Source organism: Pseudopipra pipra, chromosome 3, assembly GCF_036250125.1.
Source record: "Pseudopipra pipra isolate bDixPip1 chromosome 3, bDixPip1.hap1, whole genome shotgun sequence".
NCBI classification, from domain to species: Eukaryota; Metazoa; Chordata; class Aves; order Passeriformes; family Pipridae; genus Pseudopipra; species Pseudopipra pipra.
The window spans coordinates 112,549,479-112,562,273 of NC_087551.1; the positions used below are offsets into that span (position 1 = coordinate 112,549,479).

At 44.7% G+C, this 12,795-nt stretch overlaps 1 protein-coding gene across 5 annotated transcripts in view; it reads left to right on the top strand.

Moving 5' to 3' along the window:
• The first annotated feature begins 5,195 nt into the window (after nt 1-5,195).
• Nucleotides 5,196-12,795, top strand: part of TFAP2B (transcription factor AP-2 beta) — a 33,442-nt gene continuing 25,842 nt past the window's right edge. For 2 of the 5 annotated variants that reach the window (XM_064650781.1, XM_064650782.1), the window contains exons 1-2: nt 5,196-5,422; nt 10,450-10,908. In XM_064650781.1, coding sequence (XP_064506851.1) covers nt 5,342-5,422; nt 10,450-10,908 — 540 coding nt within the window. In that variant the 5' untranslated portion in view covers nt 5,196-5,341. Of the gene's footprint in view, nt 5,423-9,011; nt 9,209-10,449; nt 10,909-12,795 lie in introns of those variants that run through there. The other 3 variants (XM_064650785.1, XM_064650784.1, XM_064650783.1) reach the window with 3 other exon arrangements.

The window sequence follows — 12,795 nt, forward strand, 5'->3', positions numbered from 1 at the left end:
TTTGGAGTACGTGGAACAGTTCAGGAGAGGGGATGCCAAAGCTGCAGCTTGGTGTTTGGTGAGGCATCCCATCACATTGCCTCAGGGTCTGGGTCCTTGTTGACAACGTGTGCCCACGTTTCTTGGGAAAAAAATTGCAGTACAGAGGGATAAAACATAGAGACGTGAATTGCAAACAAAAGTAAACTTGGATACAAGAGTAATTCTCAGTCCAGTAACACAGAAAACACTTGGAGGGGCTCCCTTTTCCAAACAGCCCACAGGATGCGTGAGGCTTGTTCTGGGAGAACTAGACTGCGTAAAACTGGATATGAGCCGGAATGTGTGGGCTCACAAATAGGGATTCCTGCTGTCAAAACCTGGAGAATACTGGAGACAATTGAGTGGCATTTGCGCTGATTTTTTATCATGGTTAGACAAATCAGTGTGTTCAGTTTCGGGCCCCTCACCACAAGAAGGTGCTGGAGAGTGTCCAGAGAAGGGCAATAAAGCTGGTGAAGGGCCTAGAGAACTAGTCCTATGAGGAGCAGCTGAGAGAGCTGGGGTTGTTAAATGTGGCAAACTGTTTGGACCTGCCCATAGGAGCTCAACACATGTGGCTGAGCTTTCCTGATTTGCTAAAAGCTGCTCCTGATATCTTTCTCTCTGCTGGGTTTGGTGATGTTCCTCATTGAAGAATGAGCACTGGTGGGTTTGGGAAAATGTCAAATGATGGGGACAGAATTTTTAGCAGGGACTGGTAATGACAGAACAAAGGTTCATGCTTATAAACCAAAAAAAAAGGTTAGGTTCAGACTAGATATAAGGAAGGAATTTTACAACACTGGGCACAGGTTACCCAGAGAGGTTGTAAGTGTCCCATTCCTGGAAACCTTCAAGGTCAGGTTGGATGAGGCTTTGAGCAATCTCATCTAGTTGAAAGTGTCCCTTGTCTCACTGAAGGGGGTTGAAGTAGATGACCTTTAATGTCCCCTTCCAACTCAAACGATTCTATGATCCTGCAGTTGTATGATTCTATGAAAAACCCTTATTATGTATGCAGAGGTGGTAGGGAAACTTAATTTACCAAAAAAAAATATAGGAAGTTGGATTTTTAAGAGAAGAGTCTTGGTATTATTCACAAAAAAAAAAAAAAAAAAAAGGTATAAAATGGTCACCAAAGCAATGATTTTGTAAATCCATCAATAAGCAGGCAGTAAATTTTAAGCTACATTTTGAGATACCTGCAGTGTTATGTGATTTTCCCCCTGTGAATTAAATTGAAAAGCTTTTTAATAAAAAATACTGAATTCTGAAATACACGTGAGAACATGTGGAAGAAAATTGTTGGGGGGGGAAGAGAGAGTTTGAAGGCTTTTGCTAGACCTAGGAAACCTGTCTTTACATGAGAGCAGCGAGCAGCAGAGGGCGCTGGGATAAACGGATTTGTTTTAAATTCCAGCCAACAACATAGATGTGCTGGGAGCTGGATACTGAGGAAGATAGATTTTTATTTATAGAGATCCACGCTGGATTTAAAAGGCAGATCAGGACTGAAAGTCCATTTCTGAAACAGAGCCTTGACTAAGGACAGGAAAAGTTAAAAAAGAGAAAAAAATAAAACAACCAAAACAATAATCTTGGAAACAGGATATGAAATGAGGGCAGCATAACTTGTTCACTAAAATCAGATTTTTTTTCGACTTCTCACCAAAGTGGCCATCACATTATTGCAGGTCCTCTCCCTCCCCAAGCTATCAACAGTTATCTCATTGGGATGATTGGGATATTTGACCTAGTCTGTATTCTAATTGTCCTACGGTGAGTAATATTGAATGTATTTAACAGTGGGGTATGAAAGATTCATTCTAATTATAAGGTAGGGATTCAAATGCTGAGTGGCCTGTTAATTAAAAATAGGTGTAAATAAGAAATTGTAATTTCATCCTTATGAGGGAAACCCTCATAGCAACACAATTTCCAGCAGAAATTGTAAAATCCCAGTTATGGACATGGATCTCTTGGATCAATCCAGAGGAGTCCACAAAGATGCTCAGAGGGATGGAGACACTGCTCTGGAGACAGGCTGAGAGCATTGGGGTTGTTCAACCTACAGAAGAGGAGGCTCCAAGGAGACCCTAAAGCCTCTTCCAGTGCCTAAAGGGGCTCTAAGAGAGCTGGAGAGGGACTTTGGACAAGGGCATGGGACGATGGGACGAGGGGGAATGGCTTTACACTGAAGAAGGGCAGGTTTAGATGAGATATTAGGAAGAAATACTTCCCTGTGAGGGTGGTGACATCCTGGCACAGGATTCCCAGAGAAGCTGTGGCTGTCCCAGACCTGGAAGTGTCCAAGGCCACGTTGGACGGGGTTTGGAGCATCCTGGGCTAGTGGAGGGTGTCCCTGCCCGTGGAAGGGAGGTTGGAAACAGATGATATTTAAGGTCCCTTCTTACTCAAACCATTCCATGCTATAAAGGCCGGAGGTGAAGCGGATTTCGGGAGCAGCTGCTGCGGGAAGGGAGTCCCCATCAGAGGGCGCCGCTGTCCCGCTCATCGCGCTCCAGCGCTCCCGGCTCCCGTGGGGCCATCGCCCGCACCACCGGAGCTGGAACGGTGCGGGGGGCTGGAGGGGCTTCCTCCGGCATGGGCAGGGCCAGATGTAATGGTATCCTTTCAAAAAAAAAAAAAAAAGTATAAAATATTCCTTTGCCATCGCAGCTGCCAGGCTGAGGCTGCAGTGCCCCTGCCCAGCTCACCGCTGAAAAAAAACGGGGTTTTCCTTGGAAGAGGTTGGAAAAACACGCCCCAAACTGCCGGAAAATGGCTGTTTTTCACCTTTTATTTTGCTAGTTTTGGAAATATAGGTTACAATGGTCAGTTCTGAATACGTGTGTCGCCTCCTGGACTCAGCGCTCGTTGCACATTTGAGGTATAAACCGGTGCAAGTGTCGCTGTTTGGAATTGCTGAATTAGACTGGAGGCAGCTGCGGGGGTGAGGGGTACAAAACAAGCGAGAAAAAATTGCGAAGAACCTTTGTTCAGTTTGATTTTCTAAATGATCTCTTGTTCGTTTGTCGTGTTTTGCAAATGCAAGAGAAATGTAATAATAGTGGGGTTTGAAAGTCAGAATTTACTGTCTATACCAATCTGTTTGCAAAGAGACAGTGGACGTCAAGTCTATTTTAGCTTCTTTTTTTTTTCCACTCCTCTCCCCTCCCCCAGCACTCAGAGTATATTTAATTCAGGGTGCCACGAAATTGTAAAGCATTAGCCGTCACGAAGCACATTCACTCTGCCCTGTGCCAGCCTTCATGACTCAAAGACTTTAACAAAACTGATGGCAAACTGTCCTTTTATGAGCTTGGCATTTTTCTAAGAGGGTCATTCAGATCTATAGGTGGATAAGGGTGTCTGCCTGGGTATCTCCGCACACCCACATGCAAACAGCACACATCCTCTCTCTTTTTTCAGCATTTTTTACTCTATTGCTTCAGTTGAAATGAGCAGTCCAACCCACCCAATGATGTACTCTCCTTCTCCTCAGTGCAGCACTGGTTGTGCTAAGGAAAAACTCATATCTGCCTAAAGAACTTCCAGCAAGACCGTTGTCCAGCTCCTGCTGTAATATCTGGCTGTTATTTGCCTCTTGCCTTTTGTGGGTTGAGGTTTTAGAAGAAGATGTACACGGTGAAATGGGGAGGGGTGGCGGGATGGTGCAGAGGGCTGAGGGGAAAAGAGATGAATTTATACTTTCTGCCTTAATTTGAGGCCAAAGCGAACAGAAAAAGCAAAGCCCACCCTTCCCACCAGCCAACCACGCACCAGCAAATGTGTCTCCTGACAAAGTTCTCTTCGTTTCCGAGATTATACATATATATATAAAAGCGTCTTTACCTGTAGGACCTTTGAAAGTACAAAGGACACTGTGCACTTTCCCATAGGATCCCATGCAGAATAACAAAGATTTGTAGGAACCTTATAGGCAGGGCTTGAAATTTCCAGAGACAGGACCTTGAATTTAGAAACACCTTCTTTCTCTCTGTCTCTCTGCCTCTGTGTCTCTTTTTTCCCCCGTTTTTTTCCCCCTCCTGGTGCACCAGCCCACCGCAAAGCTCGATTGTTTCCTTTCAAAGGCAGAGATGGGCTCTGCTGCCTGTGCCGGCTCTTTGCCGTTCAACGTGTTAAAAAAATCGGACAATGAGAAGGAAGGTTCTCCCGGGGAGGAAAAAAAAAAAAAAAAAAAAAAAAAAAAAAAAAGGTTAAAACTGGTCCAACTCCTCCTCTCCCCTTCCAAACCGAGGGCTGTCCGGGAAATGCACAAATCCAACTCTGGTTTTAATCGTTTTCTGAAAGTAGTAATCGCTATTCAAATACGTGCAGTGAAGGGTTTACTAAACTCCTTCCCCCCCGCCTTTTCCCCCCCCATATAAAGTATTTCTAAGTTATAAAATATACAGTCCAAGACTAAAAGTATAAGTCTTTCCAGTGGAAAACATTGATCTAAATTTACTCCTTTTAGATTTGCTTGAATGTGCTTTGATGAGACGCTGTTTTGGTGTTTAACTGCATATGAGAAGATAATTTCTGGACATGTAAATAAAAGCATATTGCATGGGGGGAAAAGCATAATATCTCGTTGCAAATGATGAATCGCTTAGTGCAGAGGCAAATTATTCTTTATTTTATTTTAGGGAGGATCGAAAATATATTCATTTAATTTCTCCATTCTATCTATCTATCTATCTATCCATCTATCTATCCATCCATCTACTAAAATAGCAGATATATACACTACATAATACATTTATTTAATCCCTCTATATCAACATATATATGTGTAAATGTATAATTAGATACACAAATATGCATTTAAACACACTCCTATATAAACTGACCAGGCTTGTGTGCATATGTGCGTATATAAAGTGTAGCATCCATGTACCTATGTGTGCAAAAATATATATAATTTACATACCTAAATGTGGCAATTAATATGTCTATACGTGGAAAAAAAGTTGTCCGTTCAGAGATTTATGCGTGTATATGTGCACGTACGTGTAATCTGTGTATGTGCAACTCTGTATATATATATATTTTATATGCTGCATATAAGTCTCTATATGTGTATATGTCTATATCTAGTCACATATATGTCTGTAGCTATATGTAACTATGTAACAGATAATGTTTTTTACTATCCCATTGAGGTAGACTTGTGCAGCCTATTGTTTCAGACAACAGATATAAGTTGCGATGGAAGAGGAACGTCGGATTTGGTGTCTGTCCCCCATTTCCAATTATAGATGGATCATTACAGACAGAGAAGTACTGAGAATCCAGACATCTGCTCTTCACATGAATGCACTCACCTCCTAGAGAACAGCCAGCCATCATGCTCTGGAAACTGGTTGAAAATGTCAAGTATGAAGATATCTATGAGGTGAGTATATAACATGCATATAAGTAAGAGAGTATATGTATATTTAAATACACATCTAGTATATAGATACAGGCATGACTTTATAATACATATATATCTCTACATATACATCTAGGCAGAAATAGAGACATACACCAACACACACAAGTATAGAGACGGGAAACCAAGAGTAAATGCTTAAATGCTTATTTATTTGCATATTTGTATTCAGCATGCCAAGTCTTAAACTTTTTTTTTTTTTTTCATGGAAAAGCTGTTTGATGCGATTTAAAACATCAAAGAAATGATCTGGGGATTGGAATGAGGCAACTTAAAGGCAAGAGTTTGATTGTTTAGACCTCTAATTAGATATAATTCGATTAAATATGGACAAATGTCGAGGAAAAAAAAAAAGAAAATAGAAGAAAAACACAATCTGGTATTCAGGGACCGGATGCATTTCATTCTTTTATTTTTTATTTTGCAATTCCAAGCTAAGCTCAACCTGAATGTGGATTTTCTTTTTTGTTCCCTTTTCTTGTTTTCAGAATCGGATACGTTTTTTACGACTTTTTGTGCCTCTATAGCAATAGATAAGATGTGCGTGTATACATATACTCGCATTAATTAAGCGGCACATACATTCTCGCACGTATGTGAGCACACGCACCCGAACCGATACAGTCAAAGGCAGCTCCGCACAGTCCGCGGGCACGAAAAGTTGTGAGCTTTATTCAGACCTTATTTTCGAGGTCAAAAAGCAAACCAAGGGTGGGGGGGGTTAAAAATCACAGCTCAAACACCGCGAAACCTTTCTTAATTTTTCACGGTTTCCTGAGCCGGATCTTTCCCAAACGGGCTGCGGGAGTGTATTTCTTGTAAGTTAAACCAGCGTGCGGGATTTGCTCAGAAAAGGGGTTGGGGAAATATGTGTATGTAAAAGAGGAATGGCGCTCCACAAAATCTCTTTTTTTTTCATAATTTTTATTTTTTAATTGAGGGGAAGGCATTGGCTCGGCAATCTCGGAGGGAGGGGGGGTGATTTTCAGAAGGGAGCAATTCGCCAGCTCCAGAGCGGGAGTTGCTCCGTGGGGAGGCGGCCGGGAAGGAACCGGGGACTGGGAAAGAGCCGGGGACAGGGCAAGGACTGGGGAGCGGACAGGGGCCGGGGAGGGACTGGGAGCTGAGGAGGGACCAGGCGCCCGGCAGGGACCCGACAGGAACCGGGCAGGGACTGGGCAGAGACTGGGCAGGGACTGGGCAGGGGTTGGAGATCGAGCAGGGACCGGGGATCGAGAAGGGACCGGGGACCAAATAGGGGCCGGGGAGGGACTGGGCACTGAGCAGGGACCAGGGAGTGCGCAGGGGCTGGGCAGGAGCCGGGCAGGGGCTGGGCAGGGGCTGGGAATCGAACAGGTATGGGGGACCCGGCAGGGACTGGGTACCGAGCAGACACAGGGCACTGAGCGCGGGGCTGGGTACTGGGCAGGGGCTGGGCAGGGACCGGCTAGGGGACGTGTCCTGGGCAAGGGACGGACAGGGGACGGGACAGGGGACGGACAGGGGCCGGACAGGACTCAGGGTACCGGGCAGCGGCGGCAGCCCCTCCAGGGAAGCTCCATCGGGGCCGCCCCGTCCCCGCATCCCTCCCCTCCGGCACTTACAGAGGGGAAACTCCCGGGAAAAGCGGAGAAAGAGATCGAGGGGAAGGTACAGCTCCGGCTGTTCCCGGCCGGAGGAAGGACGGGATGGAGGGAATCGGGGAGGGGATCCGGCAGCCGCACGGAAGAAATGTCTCCATTCCCAAAAGCTGCCGTCAGGATAATTATCCTTGGCAAAACCCGGCATCTGCAGAACGAGCGCAGAACGAGCACGTGTGTGTGTGTGTGTGTGTGTGAGAGAGAGAGAGAGTGTGAGTGTGTGTGTGAGTGTGTGTCGGTCTCCATGTGTGTGTCCCCGTGTGTCCCCAGCCCGTGGAGCCCTCGCTGCTTTTCCCTCCCCATCCCCAGGCACAGCCAGGCCATTGTCTCTGCCCGCAGCAGCAGGCGACAAAACATCTCTCCTCCCCGGCTGCCGCGGTCGGGGATGAGGGGTTTTATTCCACCCTCCTTTTCAGAGGGATTTTTAAAAGCGCTATGAATTGACGGACACTCGTGCTTGTAGGTTGCCGTGGGAGGGAAGCGGAGTTGGGGCAGCGATTAGGGGGGATTTGGCTGCGGGGTGGGTATTCCCGAACTTGGGGGTGCGCTCCGAGGCATCTTGTAACGTGCAGCATTAGAAAAAAAAAATATTGTTGTCGATTTTTTTTTTTTAAGCGCTGAAACCCTCTAGATTTGTCTTAAAAAAATATTTCCCTCTCTTCTTTCCGATTTATAATTAACAACACAATGGTAGAGGCGTCTCAGCCACTTAAAATGAATCTGTTCTTAAAACAAAAGTGTGTGTGTGCGTGTATGTGCGGGGGGGGGAGGCTGCTCTGGGAAGTGTGAGTCTATTTAGGAAGGAACGTAAGTTGAACTTTAACAGAAATGGCAGACAGTCCAGTTGAACGGGTTCCTGCAACATCAAAAAGGTTTTATATCGCCCCTGGCTTTGCCTCAAAACTATAAATTTACTATCCTTTAAAACTCACTCCATACATTTCGCATTTGGGTGAAAATCGGGAGATCTATGTACATTTATACTTTTTTTCGTATCGAACTGTAGAAATAGGATTCAGGAAAAAAAAAAAAAAAGAGCCAAACAACGTAGATTCAAGTATTTATTTGCCTATTGCGAATAAATACGATCTGTAACACGCACCAGAAGGGCTTAATCTTCGCTGTAAATAGGCATCTATTACAGTGACTGCACAGATCTTCTTCCATTTCTTTAAAAATAACAACAAAAAAAAAGGATTAGAAAAGCCTCTTTTTCTTCATTATTTGTTAAAAAAAACAAAACAACAACAAACTAAAAGAACAAAAGCACCAAAGGCAATCAATTCCTCGTATTAAGAATGTATAATTAAATATATATTTAAAGAAAAAAAAGGGAATATGCTTTTCTTCTTCGCCTCTAGCATTGCTTCATCTCACTTCCTTGCTCCAGCTCAGCAGTGTCTACTTTCCGCATCTTCCTCCGCTCGAGTTAATTGAAGTTCTGCCTCTTCCTTGCTAAACTTTTTCCCCCCTCTCCCTCTCCCCAAACTCTGCCTCTGCCAGCCCCCCTCGTCTGATTACATCTAGTAATTCTCCACTGAATGAACGTCATTTACAATAGTAGGGGAGCTCTCGAGCTGGCTGCCAGCTTCACGCTCCATTTGGTCCTGCATTCTCCCTTTAAAGTAGTCGTGTAATATTAATAGTCATGAATATCAATTATTATGAGGCGGTGTAGAGAAGGAAAGGGAGGAAGGGGTAGAGGAGCAGTCTGAGCCTAGCCTTGGGTTGAAGAGGATTGTATTTGGGAGCTCAAAGGCAAAAAAAAAAAAAAAAAGAAAAAAAAAAAAAAAAACAACAAAAAAAGGAGGAAAAAAAACTGAGAGGGAGGGGTAAATCATATATGTAGATAGAGGTTTCCAGGCTCGGTTTTGGGGGCATTGGTCTTTTTTTTTTTTTTTTTTTTTTTTTTACCTCTGTTTTTTTTTTTTTTTTGATGGATAGACTTCGAAATATCTCAAGCTGTTCTCCTGTGTCCAACACGTCCCTGTGCAGATCTCCTTGATATTTTTCCCTCCAGTTATTAGTATTATCACCATTATTTTATTTTTAGCTATTACAAGACTTTTTTTATTTCCAGATGTTAGTCCACACCTATTCCGCCATGGTGAGTTTGGATCCATGTTGTACTAGAATTGCATGTTCTCTCTCTCTCTCTCGATCTGTTGTCTCTCTCTCTCCCTCTCTCTCTCTTTTTAAACGCCTTTGGCTTGGTAATTTAGCACAATAATTGGAGGAGGCTTGCAGCTGCTTCTCCCTTTTTGCATTGTGTGTTCCCGATTTGAGCGAGGGGAGTCTGGGGGGAGAGTAGGGGGAAAAAGAACTTTTTTTCCTTTTTTTTTTTTTTTTTTTTTTTAAACCATGTGTGCCACTGCTTGTGGGGGTTTGAGCTACACTTTGTGGAATAGATATTTTTGTTGTTTACTTTAGCCTCGCAGCTTCAGTGCGAGGGAGTTGGACAAAACTCCTCTCCCACCTTTTCTCTGAAGCCTCTACACATTTCTCCCCCCCCCCCCCACCCCGTCCCCTCCACACACCCCAAAGACTTTTCATTACAATTAACCCCCACCCCATACTCCGGAATACAATATTGGAAAAGGAAACAAAAGACACTGGAAGTTGCTGCAGAAATCATAGCGACTGGATTTGTTCAATGCCGATGTTTCATTTTTATTTTGTTTGATTTTTTAAATTTATTTTTAAGGGGTAGACTCTCTTTAAGCAAAGATCCCGCGTGGGTTTTATTTTGAGTTTCTTTTTTTTTTTTTTTCCCCACGTCCTTTTTTTGCACAACTTCTCACCTCGGAGTCCTCCGAGAAGTGCAACTTTCTTTTTGGGCTTTTCCACGTGAAAATGGGTTGGTGATTTTGAGGACTTCAGCAATGGGAATAAACAAACGTTTGGAAACTTTAGGCAGGGGAAAGAGTGGGTTGTTTGGATGGATGGGTGGTGTGAGGCTCTTAATTTTTTTATTATTATTTTTTTTTTTTTTTACCTTTGGTTTGATTTGGGGGGCTGTGGATGGAGAATTGTATTACTGGACTGAAATTGCAGATCATATATGCATACGGAGCACTAGTCCTACAGTTTTAATTTTGACATTTAGCAATTCTCCCTCACACCCCCCGCCCCCTTCCCCCTTCTTGATGGTTACCGGGAACAGACACAATGTGGGTACGAAATACTGTAACATTTCTAATACGTGGCAGGGGAAAGGGGCACATCTGAATTCCAGTTTCCAACTGTTTACGGGTTTATTTTATTTTATTTTGGGATGGGTTTTGCTCTTTTTATTTTTTTTTAAAGGTCTTCTTTTTTGTTGTTGTTTTTATGTCATTCCGCCTGTAGGACCGGCATGATGGAGTGCCCAGCCACAGTTCCAGGCTGTCCCAGCTGGGATCCGTCTCGCAGGGACCCTACTCCAGCGCTCCTCCGCTCTCTCACACCCCATCCTCGGATTTCCAGCCGCCTTATTTCCCACCCCCCTACCAGCCTCTTCCTTACCACCAAAGCCAGGACCCTTACTCCCATGTCAATGACCCCTACTCCCTAAACCCCTTGCATCAGCCCCAGCAGCACCCCTGGGGACAGAGGCAGAGGCAAGAGGTGGGATCAGAAACCGGGTCACTGCTGCCACAGCCTCGGGCCGCCCTGCCCCAGCTCTCGGGACTGGACCCCAGGCGGGACTACCACTCAGTAAGGAGGCCAGATGTCCTCCTGCACTCAGCTCACCATGGCCTTGACTCCGGCATGGGGGACAGCCTTTCTCTACATGGCATCGGACACCCAGGGATGGAGGAGGTCCAGGTAAGGCACCGCGTTCCTTTCTCCTGGGCAATGCAGCTGGAGCCCCCATGCCTGGGCTGGGAATGATCAGTGAGGGATTTCCAGCGATATTGCTGCGGGTTGCCATTCTTTTTTTCCGTTCTGGGATTGTAACTGTGGTACTCCCCCTCCCTTTCCCTCTATTTTTCTATATTTTTTTTTTATAAGAGAATTTATTTCCTTGCTGTCACGCACAGGCTGTGTTCTATAAACCCTCCCCTACATGGCAAGCCAGCAGAGTGCAGGGGGAAGGCGGACATGCTGCTCCAAATATTCCACGTGTTTCAAAAGCTGGCAGAGTTCAAGCCTGGCTTTTCAAATTCCAGTTATTTCCCATGCAATCTCAGCTTCCACCCCCTTCCCCCCCCCCCCAATCAATTTCCTGTCGTTCAGGGATTTTGATGAAACTGTCGAATTACTACATTTTTCGTCCGGGAGGGAGGCAAAATATAAACAAAACCCAAACCCAAAGCAATAACTGGTAATCAGAAACAAGTCCGGTGTCCATCCCCCCCCACTCCCTCCTTATTTTTTTAAGTGTAGTTGGGTAAGGTAGCACTGATTTTAAATAGTTTTATTCTCTCTTTTGGGTAACAAAGGAGTTTCGCCGGGCTCAAAGCACAGTATTTCCCAGCTTTCTTCCATCCCACGCGAAACTCATCATCACGTGTTATTTCCTAAAAACAGAAAGGCCCTTAACAGCTTCAGTGCTGGGCTGGTTTGCACCTTGCTGGAGCTGGGCATGCACAGCCCGTGGGGACCCCCGAGCCCGAGGCTGAAGCCTCCAGGGGCCAAGTCCTGCATTAGTCTTTACTAATCGGGATTTTGGGGGTTCCCTTCCATTCTTTTTAGTTGGTTTTTTTTTTTTTCCCCCAGAATTTCTATATCATATATTATATATATATAAATATATATATATATACACACACATATGTATATATGACACATATATTTAGTCTTGGAATAAATAAAGAAAAGAAACATTGGATGAAATACGGACTACAAAGTTACAGAAAGGGAAAAAGAAAGAAAAAAAGAGGAGCCTGGGAAGAAAAAAAAGTAGCCATGAAAAAGGATGTGCTGAACATTATAGGAATCAGCGGCAGGGAAGCGGAGGGGATGTATTGCTTTGGCTTGTGGCTTGGCTTGTTTTAGGGCTTCACGGGAAAATCCCCGGTCCTTGCTGGGTCGAGATGCTTTAGAAATAGAAAGGTTTTGCTGTTTGGATTTGCTCCTGCCTCCGAGCTCAGTGACCGTCGGGTCGCTGGTTCCTGCAGGTTTCCAAGGTGGCTTTGAGACCTGGGGGCAACCCCTGACCCCCACGGGCGCGATGCGCAAGTCTCGTCTCGCATTCCTGGCTCAGACAAACTGGTCTGCAAGTCAAGGCGAGTTTTACCTCTGTGAATGCGGGAAGGAGATCGCTCTCCTTTCTCTCTGCAGCCGATAGGCGTTAAATGCTGTTTGTGCTTTGATATTTACACTTTCCCCGAAGAAAAGCCGGTAATTGTTGTGCTTTCGTGAGAAAAAAAAAAAAAAAAAAAAAAGAGAAAAACAGAAAAGAGGGAAGGTAAAGGAAAGAGGTAAAAAGGAGAGAAGAAAAAGATAAAATGCAGAAAAAAAAAGAAAAGGTAGAGGAAGGAGAGAGGGAAAGGAATGGAAAGATATGGAAAGGAAGAGAGACAGACATAAAGAAGGAAAAAAAGGAAAGAAAGAGAAGAAATAATAGGAAAGAGGAGCTCAAATGAAGCAACTCTCCATCCCTTTTCCAATAAAACATCCCTTCTGCGGACAGGGGACAGTACTGGCGGCAATTGCCTCCCCTCGATGCCTCCGAGCGCAGCGGTGACGACCCGCGGCCATCCCCGACCT